The 22,740-nt window shown below is 42.1% G+C and overlaps 7 protein-coding genes across 11 annotated transcripts in view; 4 read left to right on the plus strand and 3 right to left on the minus strand.

Annotated features, from left to right (window-relative positions):
- Window positions 1–151: 151 nt before the first annotated feature.
- LOC132201109 (nucleosome-remodeling factor subunit NURF301) lies at window positions 152–14,476 on the minus strand. 3 transcript variants are annotated; one of them, XM_059627024.1, is made up of 25 exons: window positions 14,388–14,476; window positions 14,201–14,319; window positions 13,992–14,140; window positions 10,986–13,773; window positions 10,377–10,909; window positions 9,901–10,183; window positions 9,631–9,839; window positions 9,440–9,570; window positions 9,208–9,349; window positions 8,595–9,152; window positions 8,247–8,540; window positions 7,525–8,193; window positions 7,270–7,469; window positions 6,597–7,154; window positions 5,957–6,529; window positions 5,702–5,864; window positions 5,481–5,616; window positions 5,153–5,376; window positions 4,496–5,052; window positions 3,072–4,296; window positions 2,591–2,894; window positions 1,319–1,948; window positions 972–1,167; window positions 823–907; window positions 152–759 (listed from the first exon to the last, which is right to left on the minus strand). In XM_059627024.1, exons 4-25 carry the CDS (start codon window positions 11,435–11,437, stop codon window positions 557–559), a joined length of 8,325 nt encoding a protein of 2,774 aa, XP_059483007.1. In that variant the 5' UTR covers window positions 11,438–13,773; window positions 13,992–14,140; window positions 14,201–14,319; window positions 14,388–14,476; the 3' UTR covers window positions 152–556. The 3 variants fall into 3 exon arrangements, with proteins under 3 accessions (XP_059483007.1, XP_059483006.1, XP_059483004.1); XM_059627023.1 differs by having other exon boundaries at window positions 4,496–5,046; window positions 5,153–5,409; XM_059627021.1 differs by having other exon boundaries at window positions 5,153–5,409.
- LOC132201112 (uncharacterized) lies at window positions 11,241–14,179 on the plus strand. 2 transcript variants are annotated; one of them, XM_059627029.1, is made up of 3 exons: window positions 11,241–12,725; window positions 13,320–13,781; window positions 13,980–14,179. In XM_059627029.1, the coding sequence occupies exons 1-3, from the start codon at window positions 12,669–12,671 to the stop codon at window positions 14,073–14,075; spliced, it is 615 nt and encodes a 204-aa protein (XP_059483012.1). In that variant the 5' UTR covers window positions 11,241–12,668; the 3' UTR covers window positions 14,076–14,179. The 2 variants fall into 2 exon arrangements, with proteins under 2 accessions (XP_059483012.1, XP_059483013.1); XM_059627030.1 differs by lacking the exon at window positions 11,241–12,725 and adding an exon at window positions 12,752–13,008.
- A 238-nt stretch (window positions 14,477–14,714) lies between the features above and the next one.
- LOC132201313 (neuropeptides capa receptor-like) overlaps window positions 14,715–22,740 on the plus strand; it is a 101,009-nt gene continuing 92,983 nt past the window's right edge. Inside the window, exons 1-6 of the mRNA XM_059627382.1 lie at window positions 14,715–14,827; window positions 17,189–17,313; window positions 17,370–17,453; window positions 17,503–17,687; window positions 17,744–17,950; window positions 18,018–18,375. Coding sequence (XP_059483365.1) covers window positions 17,193–17,313; window positions 17,370–17,453; window positions 17,503–17,687; window positions 17,744–17,950; window positions 18,018–18,375 — 955 coding nt within the window. The 5' untranslated portion in view covers window positions 14,715–14,827; window positions 17,189–17,192. The remainder of the gene's footprint in view (window positions 14,828–17,188; window positions 17,314–17,369; window positions 17,454–17,502; window positions 17,688–17,743; window positions 17,951–18,017; window positions 18,376–22,740) is intronic.
- On the plus strand, window positions 14,949–15,572 carry LOC132201898 (UDP-N-acetylglucosamine transferase subunit ALG14 homolog). The gene has a single exon (XM_059628446.1). It carries the CDS (start codon window positions 14,949–14,951, stop codon window positions 15,570–15,572), a length of 624 nt encoding a protein of 207 aa, XP_059484429.1.
- Window positions 15,682–17,065, plus strand: LOC132201317 (bifunctional peptidase and arginyl-hydroxylase JMJD5). The gene is made up of 4 exons (XM_059627394.1): window positions 15,682–15,820; window positions 15,879–16,316; window positions 16,404–16,562; window positions 16,621–17,065. The coding sequence occupies exons 2-4, from the start codon at window positions 16,029–16,031 to the stop codon at window positions 17,008–17,010; spliced, it is 837 nt and encodes a 278-aa protein (XP_059483377.1). The 5' UTR covers window positions 15,682–15,820; window positions 15,879–16,028; the 3' UTR covers window positions 17,011–17,065.
- On the minus strand, window positions 18,824–19,991 carry LOC132201318 (cytochrome c oxidase assembly factor 7 homolog). Its single transcript, XM_059627395.1, has 4 exons — window positions 19,859–19,991; window positions 19,614–19,741; window positions 19,133–19,562; window positions 18,824–19,064 (listed from the first exon to the last, which is right to left on the minus strand). Exons 2-4 carry the CDS (start codon window positions 19,711–19,713, stop codon window positions 18,938–18,940), a joined length of 657 nt encoding a protein of 218 aa, XP_059483378.1. The 5' UTR covers window positions 19,714–19,741; window positions 19,859–19,991; the 3' UTR covers window positions 18,824–18,937.
- LOC132200930 (neuropeptides capa receptor-like) lies at window positions 20,287–22,370 on the minus strand. 2 transcript variants are annotated; one of them, XM_059626725.1, is made up of 6 exons: window positions 22,082–22,370; window positions 21,772–21,862; window positions 21,503–21,707; window positions 21,220–21,433; window positions 21,076–21,170; window positions 20,287–20,758 (listed from the first exon to the last, which is right to left on the minus strand). In XM_059626725.1, the coding sequence occupies exons 1-6, from the start codon at window positions 22,329–22,331 to the stop codon at window positions 20,696–20,698; spliced, it is 918 nt and encodes a 305-aa protein (XP_059482708.1). In that variant the 5' UTR covers window positions 22,332–22,370; the 3' UTR covers window positions 20,287–20,695. The 2 variants fall into 2 exon arrangements, with proteins under 2 accessions (XP_059482708.1, XP_059482707.1); XM_059626724.1 differs by having other exon boundaries at window positions 20,969–21,170.

Consider the following 22,740-nt stretch of genomic DNA (forward strand, 5'->3'; position numbering starts at 1 on the left):
AGGATGCTGGTGATCATGCTCTAGGGGGTCAATTGGTCTGCTAATTGAGCTCATAACAAGACGAGTGGCTTACGAAACACCAGTCAGTTTTTGGTGCAGCCAAAAAGGTTCAACGACCGCAGTGTTGACAAAATTCGAGGAATCAAAATTCAAAATTTCTATTTTTATTCTCAAATATTTTTATTCATCTTCGTAGCAGCAGCACAAATAGTCGACAACAATTCAACTAACAGGAAAAACGAACAGGTTTTGGCTATGTAGAAAAACAAAGAAAAACATTCCCAAATTTTTTTAGTACAAAAAAATGCCAGTCTTTTGCGTGCGGAAAAAACCATGACAAGTCGTGCTGCTGGTGTGTGTGATATTTAAAATCAAGTCATCCAAATAAAAATCGACTTAGAGATAAGAGGAAAAGCGCGTTCCTTCGAACTCTCTCTCACAGTTCAATCAGTTGTTGTTGATTCATTTGATAAATGATAATTTTTAATTAATTTACTTTGTCAACTAAAAGAGTCTTTGTACTGGACCACTTCACTGGCGAGAGGGAGAGAGATTCTCAGTTTGTCTCCAGCATCTTTGCCCGCAGCATTTTGAGCTTTTGCACAAAGAAGGCCTCGAGGTTTTCTGCACATCTGTAGAACGGCGACTCCTTGGGGTTGTAAAACCGGCAATTGTCAAAGATTTTGGTCATGTCGCCAATGAAGTCGCGCAGCTTTTGGTACGCCTTTTCGTTCACTCTCAGCTCAATTGTTTGTAAGTCTGAATGAAGTGAGAATTAATATAAGAAATTAAAGTTCAATATTTTGTGAAATTTAAACCTACCCATAGGCTCATTGATGACCTTATAATAATTTGGTGCCTCGGTCGGATCCACTGGCTCCATGAATGGCCACGATGACTTGTGTGTCTGCAATTAAGAAATTTTATAATTTAATTATCATTTATAACAAACTATTTTATATATATTATACTTGAATCTGTTTGATAAGTTTCTTGAGCAGTTCATTGTCGCGAGCATTGAGATTTCTCATATTGGCCTGATTGATCTCTGAGCTGCCTTGGCAATTCGGACACACATACTCATCAATTCCGTCTGCTTCCGACTGCAAGATTCCGACGCAGCGCCCGTGGAACCAATTTTGACATTGGTCGCAACAAATATAAAATCTGTAAACAATGGAAATATTTGATGAGTATAAATACATTTATTTTTTAATGTTTGCATTAGTTGTGATATTTGATTTTTCTACACCTCAATGGCAATTTATTTCTTTATAATTAAATCCAATTTTTTTATAAATCATCAAATTGAACCTACTTGGATTCGTCGTATGGCTGTTTGCAGAGACAGTAGAGCTCCTTAGTGTCTCTGGCGTGTTTGCACTCGTCGCACACGAATTCGGTCATGCCCTTGCTCTGCTGCTCGGTGATGCCGACACAGTCCCCGTGGAACCAGTTGTTGCACAGGTCGCAGCCGACGTAGAACTTTGTGTCGTCGTACGGCGTCCGACACGAACAGAAGAGCTTCTCCTTCTTATTTCGGCCGCTGGGAGATGAAGAGCGCTTTTGCCGCTTCTTGGGCGGCGTTTTGGGCACCGTCGAAGGCGCGCCGTGTTGGCCGCCGGCCACGGCCACCTGTCTGGGCTGAGGGCCGCTGCCACTGACTTTGCGTTTGGTGGTGCGCACCTCCTCTTGCTTGTTGCGCTCGGCCAGCGTGCGAGCGGCCAACTCGACGGCCACCTCGCGCTGGATCTCAGCAATGAGCTCCTTTTCGAGGAAGGCGCGTTTCTTGGTGGCCTCTTTGCGAAGGGCCTCGGTGGTGCGGAACAGCAGATTGTTCAGCTGCTGGGCGGCCTGAGCCTGTTTCTTCTCCTCCTGCTGCTCCTTCCAACTCTTGCGGTTTCGGCCGCCAGTTGGAGTTGAGCTGCTCGGAGTCGGCTTTTCCTCCCTTCAAAACCAAAATCAGCAAATCAGGACCAGGTTGGAATGAGACATAATTTAAACAAAAAGGTGCAGCAGTGCTTAGATGAGAGTGATAACGCTTTTTTCCAAATCTCTGGATGAAAATAAAGGTGGAAACTAAAAAGCCAGAATTTACAACTTTTCCACACAAAACTGCCTTTTTTAGTCAACAAATAGCAAAAACCTTTAAGCAATCAGAAAAATCATATTGATGAAACCAGAACGCACAATTTTATATTTGTACCCTAATGTTAGTACTTGGTAAGTATGAAAATGAAAACATAATTATAATCAGATAAAGTTAATATTAACAATCTAAAATTTGCCACTAATGCAAAGCCTCATCCTCACACACCCACACCAATTATTCAATTCAAGATTTTATTTTTATTGCTTTTATTCAAGATCAAAAGTTAGTTCATTATCAGGTTAACTACAGTAAAACCTTCATCAAAAAGTACAGAATGTGGAAAAAATCAGCACAATTGAAAAATAAGCAAAAACGTCAACACAATAAAGAAAATTGTATTTGCCAGACCAAGTATCTAAATGCAAGAATATGAAACAAAGTGTAAACTAAAGCCAGGGTGCGCTGATCATGCATGGTCAGTAGTCGCACACTACGTACTTGGCCTCCTTAGGAAGGTCTGGGGCCGCAGCTGCAGCCGCGCCACCACGGTTGGCGCTTCTCTTTCTTGCTGGCTCCCAGTTTGGGTCCTTGGGTGTGGCGCCCTCAACTGCAGGCGTTGCTGGGACGGTGGTGCTGGCATTCCTCTTTCTAGATTGACTCGAGCGACTCGGAGGAGTTGCTGGAGGAGGCGTTTGTTGCACCACAGGCCCCTTCATCTGCCGCTCCTGGTAACGCTGCATTTGCAGCAGTTTCTCTTCTATCTCAGGAGGAAGGTTGTCTTGTTTCAAAGCTGATTTAATTGCTGGAAAAACAAAAAGCCAGCAACGTTATTTATAGGTTAACAACATTATAGATATCATTAAATAATTATTAAGAAAATAAATTTGGCTGTACATTTTTAAATTGCAAAAAACTTTTTTTGCAATATAATTTTTTTGTAAATAAACAAGAGAAATATAATATTTGAAAGCAAACTTACTTTGCTGTATGTAGTCAGGAGTGACGACAAACTGACCCTTATCATTCTTTCCAGGCGGTGACTTCGGCGCCTCTGGCTGCGCTGATGACTGGCCGTTGACCAGCACTTGGCGTGCCACCTGCTGCATGGGTGGTTGTTGCTCTGCCTTGACAACCACTTTGACCTCAGGCTTCACCGGCTGCACAGTTTGCACCACAACCTTGGGCTGTTCGGCAGGTTTAGCGACCAACGGAGTTACAGCCTGCACAGGAGCCATCACGGTCTTCACAATAGTCTGAGGAGTAACAGGGGTGGCCGAAACGGCAACAGGTTGCGAGGTGGCAACCACTTGTTGGACAGGGTTGGCTGGTGGCATTGAGATCACCATCTGATTGCCCGACAGTTTGTTGGCCTGCTGCTTGAGCACATGCTGCTTGACCTGCTCCTTCAGGGAGGCCAACTGCTGCTCTGTGAAGTTACCTCTCAGCCCTTGAAGGATGATGCTTGGCCCGTTTGGCGTCTGGATGACCTGAGCGGTTGGATTGCCAAGCAATTTGGGCAGAGGAGCTCCGGGTTGGGCAGCAGGAGTTGTTGAAGAAGGTGCAGCAACAACAACGGTTGTTTGAGGAGTTGGCTGAGGCTTGGGAGTTGTTTCCTTTGAAGGAGTTGAGGGGGTCTGCGGGGTCGCAGGTTGTGCAGCAATGACGACTGGTGTTTGAGTGGTGGGCGTTGTGGTTGTGGAAGCTGTGGGGGTTGTGATGTTGGAAGGGACACTTGGTGAAGAAGCGGCAACTACAGTAGTAGGTGCAAGTGCAGGCTTTTGGACAATGATTGGCTTCTGAACGATCTTCTGACCACCGGGAGTGGCACTGACAGTCTTGACGATCATGTTACCCTGAGCAGGAGTGCCTGCCAAGGTCATCAGGGTATTGTTGGGGCCTCGAATAAGCACCTGTTGGCCGTTGATGATTCGGCCGCCAATCACAAACTGCTGATTTCCAGGCGTTCCACCGGCACTTTGAAGAAGAACCTGCTGGCCGCTAGGTGTGGTGAAGACTTGGGCGTTGCTCACAATGACCTGATTGCCTCCTGCAGACACAATTTTCTGCACTGTTGGTGTGCCTCCAGGAGTCCCCTGGCGAATGACCAATTGACGGGGAGTGGTTGTGCCCGCTGCAGTCGGAGAGGCCATCAGCTGCTGGGCAAGCAGATTGGTCTTACCAACACTTGACGGAGCAGTCACAACCTGAAACATTTGTTATCTATTTTAAACAGTGATCATTTCATTTTAGAATGAGAATTAAGTAAAAAATACAATGATTAATATTTATTTTAAAATAGAAAGAAAACTTTTTTATATTCTTAATTTGAAAAATAATAGACACTTCGATGTGATTCAAAGTTGATTTTTTTTTTAATAATACATCATTGAAATGTAAATTTACCTTAACAGTGGGTCCAGGTGTAGAAGTAACAGGTGTGCCAGAGGTGGTCGGTTGAATTGCTGTTTGTGTAATTTGCGTTGGCTGAGACACAGTTTGAACCACAGTGGTAGGCTGAGTGACAACTGTAGTCACTCGAGGACCAGCAGCCAAGGCCGTCTTGCTGCTAAGAGGCGTTCCAGGAGCTTGCACGGTCACAGTCTTTAGGATGGTTGGAGTAGTCACAGTGGAAGACACAGTCGGCGATGTGTACATGACCTGTATTTTGCCACCAGGCAGTTGGACCAGCTGTTGGCCAGGCAAGAGGCCCCGCACTTGGTACTTTCCATCGGGCCCTGGAATGATTTGGACTTTCTGCTGGGTTGGTGTGGTTGGTGTTGCGTTGGCAGTGCCTGGAGTTAGACGGATCAGGGACTGTTGAGGTTGTCCAGGAGCAACAACGGCTTTGGGCAAAATGTTGGCTTGCTGTCCAATCATACGACTGGCACCGTCTTTTGTGACAAAAACTCTGGTTGTGACAGTGGCTTTCTGACCAGCTCCCTGTTTTGCTGCAGCTGCTCCTGATGAATGATATATTTTTTATTAATTTTTGCAATTTAATTAAGAGTTCATAAAATATTGTTGAAACAGAAAAAACAATTGCAAATTATTATTACTCACCTTGTGCAGGACTGGGCACCATTTTCAGAATGTTCGGTTTGGGAGAAACGCCATCAAGAGCTCGTTTCTGTTGCAGAGCTGCCCTTTGAAGTTTCAAGTTCTGCTCCAGTTGCTGTTTGATTTCCTCAGCTGATTGCACCTTGGCGACTTCTTGCTTTGTGCCAGTGGTCGGAGTTGCTGGCTGATCGGAGGGCTTGGTTGGAGCCGAGGAGCCAGTTCGACTCCTAGTAACAACCAGGTTATTAGCCCGCGTGAGCCTAGCGAGAAAAGAGAAAAAAGGCATGCGTCACACCAACACGACACACATGACAACAAGTGAGATTTGTACCTGTCATTGTACTGCTTTATTTCCCACAGCTCCAACTTTTCTTCGTCAATCCAGTCTTCAATTACCTTTGGCTCAGTGTTTTGAGGAGCCTCTTCTCGTTTTCTCTTGCGCAGGCCAACTCGCATGGACGTAACTTCTACAAATGTTATAGAATGTTAATTAGTGTGTGCAAGTTTAAGAACAAAAATATTCAATCTTTAAAATTAAAAAAGCGATCTTACCTCGGACTGATTTGGGCAGGTCTATGGGAATGACAACCTTTCTTCGAAGATACTGCGTCTTCTCCATGAATTGGCCAACATGGCGGTGCTTCAGAAGCTCCGTAGATGTTATTTCAGTGTCTGTAGTGACTTGATTCTTTCCATCACTGTTAGGTGGTTTAGTCTTAAAATTTAGAATAATATTAGGTGAGCACAAAAATTGGAAATATGAATTCAAAAGAAATATTCCGGTGTAACTGAATCAATTTATCTTACCTGCATGTCGTCCCAACGCATGCAATGCCAGAAAATCCTCAGCTGCATGGCCACTGTGGCAAGAGAGGTAGCCAAGGTCATGCGGTACATCCAGCATGTCTTGAACAATGGTCTTGGGCAAGGGTAAGGCCAGACAGTTTGGTTAGCCTTAGCTGTGTGACTAAATCCATAGGCATAAGTGTAACCTCCTTTCCGTGACATTTTCCTCAATTCATGCTGCGGCAAAGCCAAAATGGTGTTCTTTTTGCTGAAACTGCAGTACTTGGAACTCAAAGGATATTTGACTTGGATTTTCTTCCTGCGGCCGCCTGCCAAAACTGTGCTGAGGGTCGAGGTTGTAGTTGTCGTAGTAGTTGTTGTGGCCCGCACAAGTTTTTTCAGGTACAATTTGCCTGAGGGATTGTCAGCAGAATAAACCCTCTGCTTGTCTACAGGCTCAGGTTGAGGTCTTGACATGTGCTGCCGACTCTTACTCAGAGCAGCTTTCAGCACACCACTATCTGAGGCAGTCACTTTGGTTGTCACAGACTCGGTGACAGTAGTCGTTGTTACTGTAGTGGTTGTCGTTGTGACCTGCAACATACAGAAATGTTAATGATTTCAAATTGTTTTCCTGTCAAAACTTTTAATAATACTGTACCTGCACAGTGGTTTCATCTTTCTTTTCAACTGTCAATTCACTTGACAATGTTTCTTCCTGCTTCACTTCCTGTTTAGTCTCCTGCTTCACTTCCACTTTTTCGGCAACCTTTTCAGGTGATGCTGGCAAAATAGGTTCTTGCTTGTCTTCAGGTTTTGTCTCTTCTTGCTTTACATCAGACTCTGTCTTCTTAGTGGTGGGTGCTTTTGAGTGAACTGAAGCCTGTGCCCCGATTTTGCTGTTAATGTCAATCCCCATGCTCTTGGCCTTGCAAAGAGTCATCAGCAACTCCTTTCGTAGGCGATACCTCTGTATGCACATGGGAGAGTAGCAATTGGGTACGCTCGAGTTGGGTTTGCACAGTGGGTTGTAACAAGGGTGGTCCTTGCTTAGTTTGTGGGCTGAAGAGTACAATTCAAGGTGGTAGGCCACTTCTTTAGACATCGCTTCAAGCTCCTCTCTAGTGTGCTTTGGAGGCTGGACCACTTGAGTGGTGGCACTTGAGCTATTTGCTTGAGCTGGAGAAGCAGTAGGCTGCTTTTGGGGAGACATTTTGTTCTGTAAAAATTGAAGTTTTTAATGAATATCACAATATTGTGTAATTATATATAATCTTGTCTCCTCTTTAAATCATTGAGCTTTATTTTGCAACCCTAAATGAATAAATATTCACCTCAGCAGTGAGCGCCAATGTCCTTTCCTCTACAGCTTTCAACTGAAGTCTACGATGAAGGAACTCATCCAGCTTACTCGGCTTTGCCACCTTTGGGTAAGCAAGTCTTCCGGGCATGGTCAAAGCCCTGCTGATATCAATTTCATCAAATTCACAAACAGGCCTAAAGACAAGCAGCCTGTGACCGCTAGTGCTGCTCGCTATATAAAAATATGGAATTCAAAATTATTAATACAATGGTTGATTGAACTTTACCTTCTTTAGGAGTTTCTGGAGCCTTTTGTTCCGTCTTGCTTTCGGATTTTGGTGTTTCTGATTTATCTTCCTGCTCTGCTTTGACCTCATTCTCCACAGGCTTGGCTACCTCTTCCACTACCTTCTCAGGCTCATCCATCTTTTCTTCCTTTACATCTACTTCCATTTTCTCAACTTTGTCTTCAGTACAATTTTTAGCAGTCTCCTCCACTTCGGGAGATTCTTCTTTGATCAGCTCGGAATCATTCTTTATTTCCTCAGATTTTTCCATCTTTTCACTGTCATTGCTGACGGATGATTCTTCCTTAACCTTTTCAGTATCATCCTTCTTTGGAACAGATTCCCCTTCCTCTTTTGCATCATCTACTTCCATTTTCTCCTCTTTGATTTCAGTCTCCTCCTTTACAGGTTCATCCTTCTGCTCATCTGCTTTTCCTGGCTTTGCTTCTGGTTGTTTCTCGGGCGAGTCAGTCACGTTGACTTCTTCCTCTTCCTTTACAGGGGTTTTTAACCTCGAGGCCTCTGCCCTCTCTTTGAGTCTGGTACTGCTTGGTACGTAGCCCTCAGGCTTTGGAATTTGGCTGTCAGACACAGTTAGCAGGTCTGACCTATCAATCAGCTTGTTGTAGACAGGTAAGTCAACAGCAATGATTTTGGTCACTCGATCCTCTGCAATTAAAATAAGTTAGCACAGATTAATTCAATTTTATTTATACAATTACCTTTGACTTGCACCATCAATTTTTGGGGTGTGCCTTTTAGACCCATGCCGGCACAGCTTTCAGCTTTGAATTTTCTGGCTTGGTTCAGCCACATCCAGCCCCACTGACCATGTATGCGATACTCCTCGCCCCTTTGCTTGTAGACTTGATGCTTCAGTCCAAGTGTGTACTTGACCAAACTGTAATTGAGCCGATTTCTCTCCTCTTCCTCATCTTTCTCCTTCTTTTCCCTCTTTTCAAGTTTCTTTCTATCCTCTCGTTCAGCAGCAGTGAGCCTCTGAAGCTTTGTGTGGCCTAAAAAAATGTTGCTTCCAAACATGTCACTGTCTTATTATTTTTTTAACTTACCAAGAGATTCATGCCAGACGGTAGCAAACACGACTGGCTTCATGCAAGCTTGCAGAATAATCAAAGCTTTGGCAAAATCTTTTGGGTTGATGCTGGCAGTGACGGAAGCCACCCATTGCTTCTTCAACAAAGGCCAGTTTGTATGCATGAAAGCCGTCTGCATGTTGGTTTCAACCTGAAGCATCGTCTGCCTGAGCGTGTTGATCAACAACGCCCTAGTGCCATTCACAGGTCCAGCCCACTTGAATTCAGACGCCTGCGTGAGGGAAAACTTGTGGGAGAGATGACGTTTTTTGTCTCGCTCTTCGTTGCGCTGAGCTCTTGTCAGAGCACCTGGAATGACCGAGTAGTGGTTGACATAGTTCTTGAAACCTCCTTCCATTCCAAGTTTGAAAAGGTAAGTGCCAGACGCTATTTGATGGGCCTTCAGCCTAGTCATTCGCAGTCCTTCAGATCCTCCACTTTCTGTTGCTGCCGCTCTTCTGCGCAGATCTTCCATGTTGAAAGTGCGAGGGGTCAAACTTCCTGTCTTAGATCTAGTCACAATCACATGTTTTCCTGCAGACAACAAAATCATCAGCAAAAGTTGTAAAAATTTTCCAAGTTAAACTACCATCTTTATCTTTGACTTCAGTTTCCTCTTCCTCTTTCTCTGATTCATGATCACTTCCCTCCTTGCCTGGTTCCTTGTCTTTTGCAGGAGTTACCGCAGGAGTGGCTGCTACATCTTTTGCATTAGCTGTTTCCACCTCCTCCTGAAATTTAATTAAAAAAAATGTTCATTGCTTGATTCTTTTCATATCATCTAGTTTTGATATGTCTTTAAAAATAAAACATCAACTTACAGTGACAACTTCCTCTTGTACCACAGCTTCAGGTGCTTCATCGACGTCCAGCCCTTCCTCTCTCGCCTTTGCTGCTTCCAACTCTTTAGCCTCTTTCTCCTCTTTGTCTTTCTGGGCTTTGATTATTGCAGCTGTGAAATTAATAATGAAAATGAAGCCATTAAAATAAGTTTTTTTTTTTTTTTTTTTACCATTTTCACTGTCTAAGTAGCTTTTCTTATTGCCCTTCTGAGAAATAGTGACTTTTTCAGTGATTTCCATTTGTCTCACAATCTCGTCATGGCAGTCACTCAACTCCCTGCACAGCATGGATTCCATGTCTTCGTCGTCAAGTGCATCCAACAAAGCATCTAGCTGAACTTTAGTAGAGTAATACCAGATTTCACCTTCTTCATTTTCACTGTAGATTAAAAATTAAAATTTCAATGTAAATCAAACATATTTATACAGAGATTACTTACACAAAAATTCTTCTAGCAAGGAACCAGTACTTGCGACCATGTCTATCATAACCTAAGTGTTCTTGTCTGTACAGAATGTTTGACTTCTCGAGGGCCGACGAGCAGTCACTGACCCCCGTCACTTGGTTTGCTTTGCACAAAGCACACTGCCAATCATTGTTTGGCACCTCTTGCAGGGCTGGTTCTATGCATTCCAAATGGAACACAGCTGGGCAAGTTTCGCAGCAAAGTAATTTGCCAACTCGGTGACAAATTCTGCAGTGGTCATCATAGGAAATGTTGCCTGGAAAAATAGAAATTTGATCTGTACAGGAAAGTCCAAGACCTAATGTCACACACATTGTCGTAAATATTGCATTATTTTGCTGACAAAATATATTTTTTTTTTTCATAAATATTTTTTTTAACTGTATTTTAGCTACAATTATTATTTCTGATATTAATACTGTGGCACTAGAAATTTAAAAAATTCCTACCTTCACTCAGCAAGTCCTCTCGAACAGGGTTGATTGTGAGGAACTGATCAGTGAGAAACTGGAGCACCTCTAGTCTGTCAGCTATGTCCACAAATGGGTAGTCCTCGTGGCTGACAATCTGTTGTACTCGTCCGTATGCAACGAACTCTTTGTCACTCTCAACATAGGCTTTAAGAGCTTCAGGCCAAGTCAAGGGGTCAATGAGATACAACAGAATGTTGACGCTGTCTCTGTGGTCCAGAGGGCCAAAGTGAGTTTGTTGAGCGTCTTCCTCCCTGAGCAGAGCCTTCAATAGAGCCATGTGTACCTCAGCTAACAGGGCACTCTGCTCCTCAGACACAAGACTAGCGCAGAGGTCCTCGAAACGAAACGGAGAGAGCCGCACAAGGGAGCCAAAGTGGCGCACCACCTCGTAAACTGATAGAACTTTCATCACGTATTCTCGAGGCACCATCAGGTCGTCTGAAGAGGCAGGTAGCTCCAAGGGCGGGCACTCTTTATCATCCTGAAGCCATATAGGTATCGGACTCGGTCTGAAAATCGGATTTTTTTAAAATTAAAACTTCCTTCTTTTACTTTGGCGCCAATTTTTGTGACAATAATTTTTACCTTTGAGACGCCTTTGGACGCTCACTGGTGAGGGAGAATTCCTCATCACTGACTTCGTGAACCGACTCCTCGTCAACTATAGATTCATCTTCGCTCTCAGGCGAGTCCAAGTCGTCCTCCAGGTCACTCTTGTTGCTCGCTGAGTCATCGTCCTCAAAATCGGAGCCGTAGTGAAATTCTTGGTAGCCGTAGCGACTTTTGCCGCGCTGATTGGCGCCTCCACGTTTGGAACTGCTTGGTGTTGAGTTTGTTACCGAAGGTCGGGACGCGGCTGTTCTTTTGGAGGAACGCCGGCCCAGGGAAGAGCCCGGCGAAGAGGCCCGTGAGCTGCTGGGCGTCTCTGACCCGAGCAAATATTTCGGTTTCTTGACCACCTTGCTGCTGCTCTTCGGGCGCTCGAGCGACACGGCCTTAGGCGGTCGGCCGCGCTTCTTGCCACCCCGTGATGACATCTCCTCGTTTGTTTACCTTTTCACGTGCCTCTCCAAAACATGCCACCACAATTTGCCAAAATGGTCCCTCAACTGCCGCCTGTGGAAATCGGCCAACAACACGGGCTCGCCACCGGCGTGACTCCCGTGCCGCGCAAGTCCTCCGCCTTCCTTGGAAATTCTTACCGGACACTGCTTGCTCGCTTCGGGCCTATTTTATCGCCACAGTCCGTCACAATTGCGTTAAAATTCGCCTTTATTCCGACGCGAATGGCAAAAGCAAGCCGAAACTCATCGCATGCAAGCGACGCGCTGATTGGCTGCAAGCCTAGCCGCCATTACGTAATTCTTTAACCGATTTCAACATTCAGCCGTGAACAAGTCGGCAGCCGACCACTTTTTCCGTCTCGGCGGAAGTTCCGATGTTTGATTTTGGCCTAATTTTTTGACTTGTCGACGAATTTCACGTGAAAATCGGCAATCCAAGTTTGATAATGCAGCCACTAGTCAATATTTGTCAACCAATGAGAACGGCCGGAACAAATTAAAATGCTTTCACATCCTCCGTAGATGGCTCTGATTGCCAACAATCAGCCAATCAGAGATGCGCTCTCAACCGTGCCTGTATTACCAAATAAAAGGCGCAAAAATGTCAAGGGAGCGTGAGAATAAAGGATGATTGAAAAAGGAAGTCATTTGAATTGCTTTGAATTAATTTTCTTGAAGCGGAAAATCTTAATTCGAAAGGAAAAAATTCATTATATATTTAATGCGATGAATTTATTTATTACTTTACAAGTTTTAAGCAGACGGCCGTATACAATAATCGCTTAAAAGTTTGTTGGCACGTTGGCGCTCGATCGCTACCTCTCACACTATACACGTATATATTGCGCAATATTAATTCTTAACTCTGGCTGTAGATAAATGTCAAACGATTAAATCAACTTTATTTATAAATATAACTAATAATTCTTACTTTAAATTTATGCAGATATTACATAATGTAAATAGTATATTTTTTTTTAATTACTATACATTACGCTTTCGTGAATTTATATTATAGATTTTATTGTACTAGGCGCCTTATCTTATCACACTTTGTTCAGGAAACGATGCAATTCAGCATATTTAGTGGTTGGCGGAGGTCAGTAGCCACATGCAGACTTGACGAGTATTATTATAGTATTGACCCGACCGGGTCAGTGATATATGGAGGGTCGCGGCCTCATTGCGCGAGTGGTGCTCCTCCATGAAGCAGCGGCGGCAGTCAGCGTCTCACGCACCCAAATTAACAACTTTTGCTGAGGTAAACATTTTATTTATTTCATCTCGGCGCGCTGCACACATTTGGCAAAAAATCATATCAGCGAGGATGTGACGCGCCGCGGCGGTCAGATAAATTATAATTCGCTTAATCGATCGGTCATCCGCTTCATGCGTAATATCTATTTAACCGAGAATACAAAGCAACTCTCTAGAGCGCACCTGCTCGAATTGATACTGAATAGGCGATACACTGCAGTCAGTAATTAATCGTCTCTCCTCACTGTCAGACACTCAACACCTGTTATTTAATATAAATTTGGCAGGTATTTTCAATAACACTCGGATACTAATTTTCACGCTTAAATTGTTCCCCATTTTCATTAATTTTCCTTGACAATAAATTCCCCATTTAAACGAAAAGCGATTAATTCCTTCTCCTTATATAACACAACCAAAAACCCTTTCCTCAATTTTTCTTTCAATCACCAATTTGTGCACCTGCGCCTCCGAAATGTATATTTTGTAGCAAATAAACACCCCCGCAGTGATATATAAGGGGCCAGTTAACGTGTGAATTTACCATTTGTTGGTCGGTCTTATCGCAAAAGCCACGCGCCTTCTTTTCCTTTTGCAGATGATGCCTCATCAGAAACTGGTGCTGACTGCGGTCGTGATGCTGACCTGCACGTCTGTCGTCATCGGCTATCCACATGGACTTGACACCAGCATCCAGTTCTGCGGCTCCAATCTGGCCGACGTGCTGGAGCTCGCTTGCCAATCAAGAGGAGGACTCCACGGACCGGGCGCCCTGCCGACGGGCAACGTCGGCCCAAGAAAGGGTGCGGGCGGCGTCACCCGTGAGTGCTGCGACCAACCTTGCAGTTGGCGGACGGTGCTCTCGTACTGCGTCAACAGTACCATTGACGAGACGCAAGAAAATCTTTTGCCGCCGCCACCGCCGGTCAAACCCGACGAGGACAACATTTTCAGCAGCAACGTTTACAACTTGATCTTTGAGCCAAATCCAGTTCCGAAGCGGAGGAGCAGGAAGAGTGAATGTCCCATCAAATGCAACTGCGTCAAGCGCACTAGAAAGGTAAAACAAACAAAAAAAAATCTATAAAAATTATTTAATTTCCATTTATAAAATAGATTCTAAAATGATGAATTTTTTAAAATTTTTGTTATCTTATTTATTTTTTATTTTTAATTAAATAATCAGAGTGTAATAAAATAATTGGTTGAAAATTTATAAAAATTCGTAAATCCTATATTTATAAAAAAAAATTTTTAGAATCAGCCTGACCGCAACCGATTGTCCAACAACCTAAACGTGGGCACGGTTCCTCCTGCTCTCGCCCGGCATCCAGTGATTGTCAGGAACCTGTGAGGCTCCGAGCGCGTGAAGCAAATTGAAGAGAATTCTAATCCAGACTCCGTCCAACACTGCTACCTCTGTATAACATTAAAATTAAATTAATTTATATTGGAAAAATAATTGTTTCGATTCCTTACGCGAACACAATACACATGTAATATATTTCACATCCCTCGTTTCTCTCTTCTCTCTAATTAAAAATTTCGAAAATTTCATCCAGACTAAATTTTTCCAACAAATTTAATATGAGAGTGAACTGCAAAAAAATTAATAATTAATTTAGTAGAAAGACGGCGCATTAATCGGCATAAAAGCAGAGCTCACAATCGCTGTACAATAACGTGCAGGAGGGTTACGGGCTGGTTACGGGGGTGCAACAGGAGGAGTGAGTTGTGCTGGCGGGAAGCGGTCACGTGTCCCAAGCGGCTACCAAAATTAACAAACTCACCAACATGACAAAAATAGTAAACAGAAACATTATACATTTGCCGCTTTATTTTAGTTTAAAAGTTAAGGTTGAAATAAAATTAAGTACTATGTATGAAAGGTAAGTTTAATTAGGCAAATTGCATTCTTATCTGCCAAATATTCCTATTTTATGCAATTGCTAATTTTGTTGGCAATTTAAAAAAGGAGGCGTGTCTGTACTGTCTGTTTTTAAAATTGTCCGACTGTTGTGTCCGACGTCGGTTTCTGATGTTATTGTTTTCGTAAATCTTAGAATTTTTAACAGCGTGTTTCAAAAGTTATAATTTTATTGACAGGTGCGTAGATTGATTGTCAATGAACTGATCTGATTTGCATTTAGTGTAAAATATCCGAAGCAACCTGTTCTAAAAATCAGAATTCCAAAACTCTCGCCACGCTGGCCGGCCCGTTTCTGCAATGATTTTGTTGCTGTTCGTTTCATGCGTTTTTCTCGTCCTTTTGCGGTTGACGTTCACAATTTTCCTGCGGTTCAGCCCCGAAAAATTGAAATGCGTAGACGGGGTGGCAGTGGTGATCGGTTCGGGGGGCCACACGGCCGAGATGCTGCGGATGCTGAGCCGGCTCGACCCTGCCAAGTTCCGTCGCCGGGTGTACCTGATCGCAGACTCGGACACTTCAAGTCCGGCCAAAGTCCTGGCGTTCGAAAGCGGCCGAGAGGACTTTCAAATCCAACTGGTGCCCCGGATGCGGGTGCCCCTCCAGTCGTGGACTTCGGCGCTCTTGAGAGCTCCTCGCGCCTTTGCTGTCTGTCTGAAGGTGGTCTTGGATGCTCGTCCGAAACTGGTGCTTTGCAACGGGCCGGGCACGTGCGTCCCTGTGATAGTGGCCGCAATTCTGTTGGAAGCTCTGCTCTTTCGGAAGACGCAAATCGTTTTCATCGAGTCCATCTGCCGAGTGCAGACGCTGTCCCTGAGCGGCCGGCTGCTCTACTACCTGTTGTGGAGGCACCAATTTCTGGTGCAGTGGCCGGAGCTGGTCCTCAAGTATCCGAGGGCTACTTACATAGGTCAGCTTGTTTAAGCAAAGGTACTACTGAGAATGTTTATTGTTGTTAAAATTTATTTCATAAAAAGAAAACAAACTAGTAAAAATTTTATATTTTAAATTTATAGATTCGTCCATGGATGCGGCAAAAGAATCATTGCTGGAGGCTTGGAATGAAATTGAATTGAAGGAAGTTAGCCCTCAATATGCTGAACATTTGTATTTGTATAAAGAGGCTCGAGCTCAGTTTTTGAAAAATGACTTAAGAAAAGCAGCTGATTATTGTGAAGTAATAATTTTCTCACTTGTTATTATATCAACTGATAAATTTAATTGTTTTAGCACGCCAAAGAAGCCACAAACGAGGCAGTCAACACTGGAAAATTCAGCGAAGCGGATGAATCTCGTGCCTTATTTACTCAAATTGGGCTTTTAGAAAGTCTGATTGCCATTGAACGAGGAGAAATCACCGATGCTTTGAAAAATCTAGATATGGTTCTCCTCCTTGGCACGCCAAATGAAGGAATAGCCAGGGCAGCTGACTTGGTGGCTGAGCAACTATCCAAGGAAAAAGATTCCAGAGATGTCAACGAACCTTGGGAGGATGACAAAAAGGACTTCGAGGGCTGGAAAAACTTTGAGTCTGTGGAGGAAGTTGAATGTCCTGCTTTAGAGACTTTCTGGCAAAAATACATGTGGAAAAAGGCTCCTGTTAAAATAACAAAGAGTGTCGAGCATTTTCCAGCAAGAGAGAGATGGACCATGAAATATTTGCTTCAGGTGAGAATAAATGTTGTTTAATATTTAACTCAAATAATTAATAGGCCGTATTTTAGTGATATGTTATTATGTTAATTTTTGTGTCAGGTTGCTGGGCAAAGAACCGTTCCTGTTGAACTTGGTCGAGATTACACCCATCCCCACTGGACGCAGCAGTTGATGCCTCTTTGCACTTTTGTAAAACGTCATCTTCTTGAGTCCTCTCCTGTGACTGGATATTTAGCTCAACACTCGCTTTTCGTTCAGGTAGACAAAAGACAATTAATTTATTGTAATTTTTATTAAATAATTATGTGTATACCAGATACCTAGACTGATGGACGACCTCCTGATTCCTGACTACTGCACCTCCACGCCTGATATTAATATCTGGTTCGGACCAAAGGGCACAGTCTCTCCTCTTCACCATGACCCCAAGCATAACCTGTTGACGCAGATTAGAGGCCATAAAAGAATTCTTCTCTTTCCACCTCAGGAAGAAGGTCTCTATCCTTTTAGTAAAGAGTGCTTAATGTCAAACACCTCTCAAGTTGACCCCGAGAATCCTGATTCGGAAAAGTTTCCGGAGTTTTCAAGTGCTAAAGGACTTTCCTGTGTGCTAGGGCCTGGGGACGTGTTGTACATTCCACCCAAATGGTGGCATCATGTACGATCACTGTCGGCTAGTCTATCAGTCAGTTTTTGGTGGGAATAATTTTGTATACTAAATTAATTAAAAAAAAAAAAAAATTGTAACAATTAATAAAAGACTGAGGAATATTTTTTGCTCAATCCCTGCCTTTCATTTGAAAGTATAACAACACCAACTGTTTTAAAAATTTATAAACCATAATAAGATTGTTATCAAAGTTACCTTTTTTATTTGTTCGCAGTGAAATGCTGAAAATAGCAACATGGAATATCAACGGTATCCGCTCTTTTTCACAATCGAAGTTGAAAGAGGCCCTTGATGAGATTGATTCGGATATAGTCTGCTTGCAAGAAACTAAAATTACTCGTATTTGTTTTCTGTTGTTCGTAAATTTCCACATTTTCTTATTTACTTTTACGCAGGTGATGTGATTGATGAGCAAACGGCTACATTTGAAGGCTACCATTCCTTCTTCAGCTTTTCAAAAATTAGGTCTGGATATTCTGGTGAGACTCAAATATAATAGTAATGCTAAACTAAATCATTTTGATCTAGGTGTTGTAACTCTTTGCAAACATAACTTGATGCCTTTCAAAGCTGAGGAAGGTCTTAGTGGAGTTCTTGCGCCTCCAGAGTCGACAGACAATGTTGGCTTATACGGAACACCAAATCTCTCAGCAGAAAGACTGAAGCAGTTGGATTCGGAAGGCCGAGCTGTTGTTACTCAATTCCAGCTCAATGTAAAAGTTTCACTTTTTATATACCAATAGTTTTGAAAATAATTTCATTTTTAAAGGATGGCAAACTTTTGAGCGTTATAAACGTTTACTGCCCAAGAGCTGATCCTGACAGATACGAAGAGCGCCTCTCATTCAAGCTGGATTTTTATCACTTGTTAGAGTGCAGAGCCCAAGCTCTACGGGCAGCTGGAAGCCATGTTATAATTTTGGGTGACCTGAACACATCACATCAACCTATTGACCACTGTGATCCAGGAGACTTGGTAAAACCAATATATTGCTTACTTACTGGATTTAAGAAAATAATTAAATACTTTTTACCATTTTTAGGTAGAATTTAAAAGTAATCTGGGACGCCTTTGGATGGATCGTGTCATTGTGATAGACCCAAGTCAATGCTCATTGTCAGATGACAGCCTTCAACTTCTCGATTCCTTCCGACTGCTGAACCCCAATCGAACAGAGGCTTTCACCTGCTGGAACACCCAAAAGAATGCCCGGTCAACAAACTACGGCACTCGAATTGACTACCTCCTCTTTACACCCTGTCTGGTGGAGGCACTTCGGTGTGCAGACATTTTACCCGAAGTCCACGGCAGCGACCATTGCCCCGTCCGGGCAGAGTTCCAGCTTGAATTGTCACCTGCAGGACCGGCGCCATCCTTGTGCTCCAAGTTCCTCTTCCAAGGTAGGCAACAGAAGCTTTTGAATTTCTTTAACGTCTCGTCAAAACCTACTCAAACGACCGGCGTGAATCAAAAGCAGAACGGGTTGAAAAGTGGTGTGCGGAAGCAAACTAATCTCATGAGTTTTGTGCAAAAGAAACGCAAACTTTCAAACGAAGAGGAAAGTGGTGAAACGAGCGAATTAAAAAAAGTGGTTCCCCCTGCGAATTCGGATGTTTCGAAAAATAAGTTAGCGGCAAACGCGTGGAAATCTGTTTTATCCGGACCTCGACCCGCGCCAATGTGCAGTGGCCACAATGAAGTGAGCGTTGTTCGAACAGTGAAAAAGGAAGGTCCCAATTTCAATCAACAGTTTTACTGCTGTGCAAGGGGGGAAGGACGTAAAGACAACCCTGAAAGTCGTTGCAACTTTTTCCAATGGGCAACCAAAAAATAATTATTGATTAAATTGAATAACATTTTTGAAACAATTTAAAGAGCTGAATTGTTTATTCTTTTTTTTACCTAAAAACAGTCTCTATGTAATTATCTATATACATATTAACATAATATAGAGCTATAAAATCACACAGGTTTGATTCCTTCCTGGAAAGTAACACCTTGCTGTTTTTTCACTTCGTCTTGCAACTCTAGAGCTCGAGCTTTGTACAAATCTGCTTTTTCTTCACTCTTTTCGCCCCCATCACCTTTCCTGCTCGCAAAAATATTATTATTATTATTTAATAATTTGAAATTATCCAAGAAAAATTGAAATCTTACCTGTACATTTGACTCAGATTGGCACAAGCATACATATTTCCCAAGCTGCAGGCCCTTTCGGAAAACTGCCTAGCTTCGGGCATGTTCTTTTCGTGCAGATGAATTCCGCTCAGGTAAAAGCAGCTGTGGTGGTTGTTTCCATCACAGCCCTTTTTCAGCAGATCCAATCCCTTCTCCCTCACGGTCTCTTTGGCCTTGCTGTTGACGTGAATGAGGCCTGCGTTCAGACACGATTCGGCCACGCCGAGGCCGCAGGCTTTCTCGAAAAACGTCAGGGCTCCGTTGGGGTCGGCCGCTCGGAATGCGTAGGTGCCGCTTTTGTGGCAACTCCTGCCGAAGTCGCGGTCCTCGCAGTTGGTCTGGTAGACCTTGCGTGCCTTCGACTCGTCCTTCTTGACCGCCTCTAAGTAATCGCCCAAAAGATGGCACACTGAAAATATTCGATGAAAATGTGAAAAAAAAATTTAAAAAGGCAATTTACCATCGGCCTTCTTTTCCGAGTAGCACCCAAATCTGTACTCAATTCCAAGTTTGGTGATGAATTCCTTGACTTCCTCTTCTTTTTTAAGATCATAAGCCATGGCTTGAATAAAAAAGACAAGAAGAGAGCTGAAAAATATTCAAAATTTATTTTTTTCAATATATTATATAATAATCGAGATAAAACTATAAAGTAATTGATAAAATGGCATGTAAATTCGGTTCTTAAATTTAAAATTTACTCACCTTGCTTTGAAGTTTGACTAATCAGCCAACAAACACTGAGAGGATGTTAAATCCTCAATTATTTATTTTGCGTTTCAACTTTTTGGTGGTGGTTGTTTCGATTCTGATCAGATGTTCCATGTGAAATTTCCGCAGCGCCTGCGCCAAAGTCTCTCTCAACCAGTCTTGGCGGAATATCCACGTGCAAATGGTCTTCACTCGCTCAGTTTTATAATGATTGTTCAGTAAATTCATCACATTTGCCAAGTATTATCTCTTTTTTCAATAACATGGTTTTTGAAAGAAATGCCAAAATTTTAAAGTTCAATGATGTAATATTTATTTTAGATTGGCCAGGCAAGGTTGAAAATTTTATTTATCATTACAGTTTGAAATTATTAGTACAATTTGCAAAACCACACAAACAAATCTGGTTATGGACTGAAATAGATTTATTAATTAAATTATATAAATATCAGGATTAAAAACGCATGAATATATTAAATTGATCACAGCAAATTGCTAATATCTGATTTATTTTAGACTTTGAAATCGAGGCGGAATATTTTCTTTATTATTAATATGCAATGTTTTTAATCTTTGAAGCTGCTAAAATTTACTTACCAGTTAGTACTTTTTTTTTCCTGTTTATATTTTGCTTTTGCAAAACACTTACGGTCTAGGAAGATCACAAACAAAATAATTCTCTAAGCTTGTAAATATTAAATTTCACAATATCACCTCATTTTGATGGATAGTAAAATTCTGACAGGCATCGTGAGGAAAAATGCCCATTGAAAAAATTAAATAAGTCAAAAGATTCAAGCAAATTTGCCGAAATTTGTCATCGACGTTTCACTAGTTGGACTTATTGGGCTGGTGGGTAAAGATGGAGGTCTTTTGTATCCGCAAATCAACGTCCTAGAATAAGGAAAATGAATTGGTCAAACTGAAATTATCTATTTGCAAAGGATATCGTGGTAGAAGAATTTATTGTCTTCCATTGCTGGATTTTTGGTTAGAATCTGTTTTTACAAATAAAAAAATTTTACTGTAAATAAAAATATGATCTCAAATTTGTTCAAATATAAATATAAAAGAAAATAAATTTTATGAAAGGATTTTCCTTACTTAAATGCGTTTCGGTATCTTTCTGACATGATATTGTAAAGGATGGGATTAGAAGTTGACGATATGTAGTAGGAAAAGCCGGTCACTATGTAAAGCCACTGATTCACCTCAGGCGATGCGCCAAGCTCGTTAATATAATTCGAAAATATCCGCTGAGCATGAAATGGGGCCCAGCAAACAAAGAATGAAACCACAACTGCAGCTGTGAAAGAAAATCAACAATTGAAAGCTAATCAAAGTTTTATACTCACATAGCATCATGATGACAGGTTTTTGAGACGAGGCGTTATTTTGAGACTCGCCAATATTTTTACGACGGCTGACGACCAGTCCGATTTGAGTGTACATGATGAGGAGAATTGATAGTGGGATGACAAAGAAAACCACGCAACTTGTTTCAAAAACGGGAAAAGAGCCAAGTTTTACGAATTCCATTTGACAAGTTGACAATTTCTCGATGGCAGACTTCAAAAATTTTGTTAAAATTTAAAATTTGTGTTTTTAATTTTAACTAACCAAGGAAAGAATACAAACCTCTGGTCTTTGAACATAGTAATCAAAAATTCTAGTAATAATGTAGAAGGGAATGGCACACGCTATTGAAACAAGCCAAATGGCTGCAACGATCCGCGACGCCCTTCGCAGCCCAGACATGGCGTACGCGTGCAGGGGGTGGCAAATGGCCAAATATCGTTCCATCGAAAACGCAACGATTGTCAGCACCGAGACGTAGGATGCGCTTAAAATTAATTAAAACTCTGTTTAAAGGAAAAAAATTTTAAAGTGAAATTTCAGAAATTTACATTTCCAAGACGTACATTCGCATTTTGCACGCTGCCTCTCCAAGTCCCCATAGCATGTTGTTCCAATATTCATACAGTTCAAGGGGTATTCCTGCAAATTTTAATAAAAACAGTGGATATTTTAATTTTTAGTCACAATTGACCATTAAAGCAGATGCATTTTTATGATAACTTAAAATTCCCTGTTTCCCATTTGGGCGTTTCCAGAATTTTAAATTTTATTTACATGCAATGGCAGAGTAAGATGAATAATTTTGCTGTATTTGCCACAGTAAATTTTTAATTTAATATAATTTTAAGAGACACGTACCAGATAGGAGAATGATAATATCGGCGGTTGCAAGGCTGAACAGGTAGAAATTGGTGGCCGTGCGCATATTTGGCTGCTTGACGATGACGACGCAGACGAGCGCGTTTCCCAAAATTCCTGTGGTGAACATGATCGCATAGATGGCCGTGATGGTGATCAGAATTGGCAGACCCATTGGTTGGAATCCGAGGATATTCTGTAAAATGTCCTTTAGGGTGGAATTGCTAAAACCCTCGATCGTCATGTTCATGTTTTGGCAGGACCGCGTTCGAGGGTTGACTGGGATCACGGAAAGAGCAGAATTTGCGGTTTTGCAGCGAGCACGAGATGCGGCGACAATAGTTTATGCTCGGTGCGTGAGCGTGGTGTTTTAATTATGCAGAAATTCGTCCATATTATCTTTGCGCATGAACCTTTGTGCAGATCAAGTTTATTAAATTTAATTAGATAATTCTCGTACAATTTTAATTATTTTAAATTAGCTTGGAAAACATTAGTCGTGAAATTTTATGGGCTCTGGTATAATTTTTTTAATATATAAAAATCAGTTTTGAATAATAGATATTTAAATTATAATGGCTAAAATATTAATTTAATGCATTGATAACATTCCCAAAAAATCTGTTTTCTATATATTAATGGCTTAGGGATCACGTAAG

This window comes from Neocloeon triangulifer, unplaced genomic scaffold (assembly GCF_031216515.1).
Source record: "Neocloeon triangulifer isolate White Clay Creek 2 clone unplaced genomic scaffold, ASM3121651v1 ptg000014l, whole genome shotgun sequence".
NCBI lineage: Eukaryota > Metazoa > Arthropoda > Insecta > Ephemeroptera > Baetidae > Neocloeon > Neocloeon triangulifer.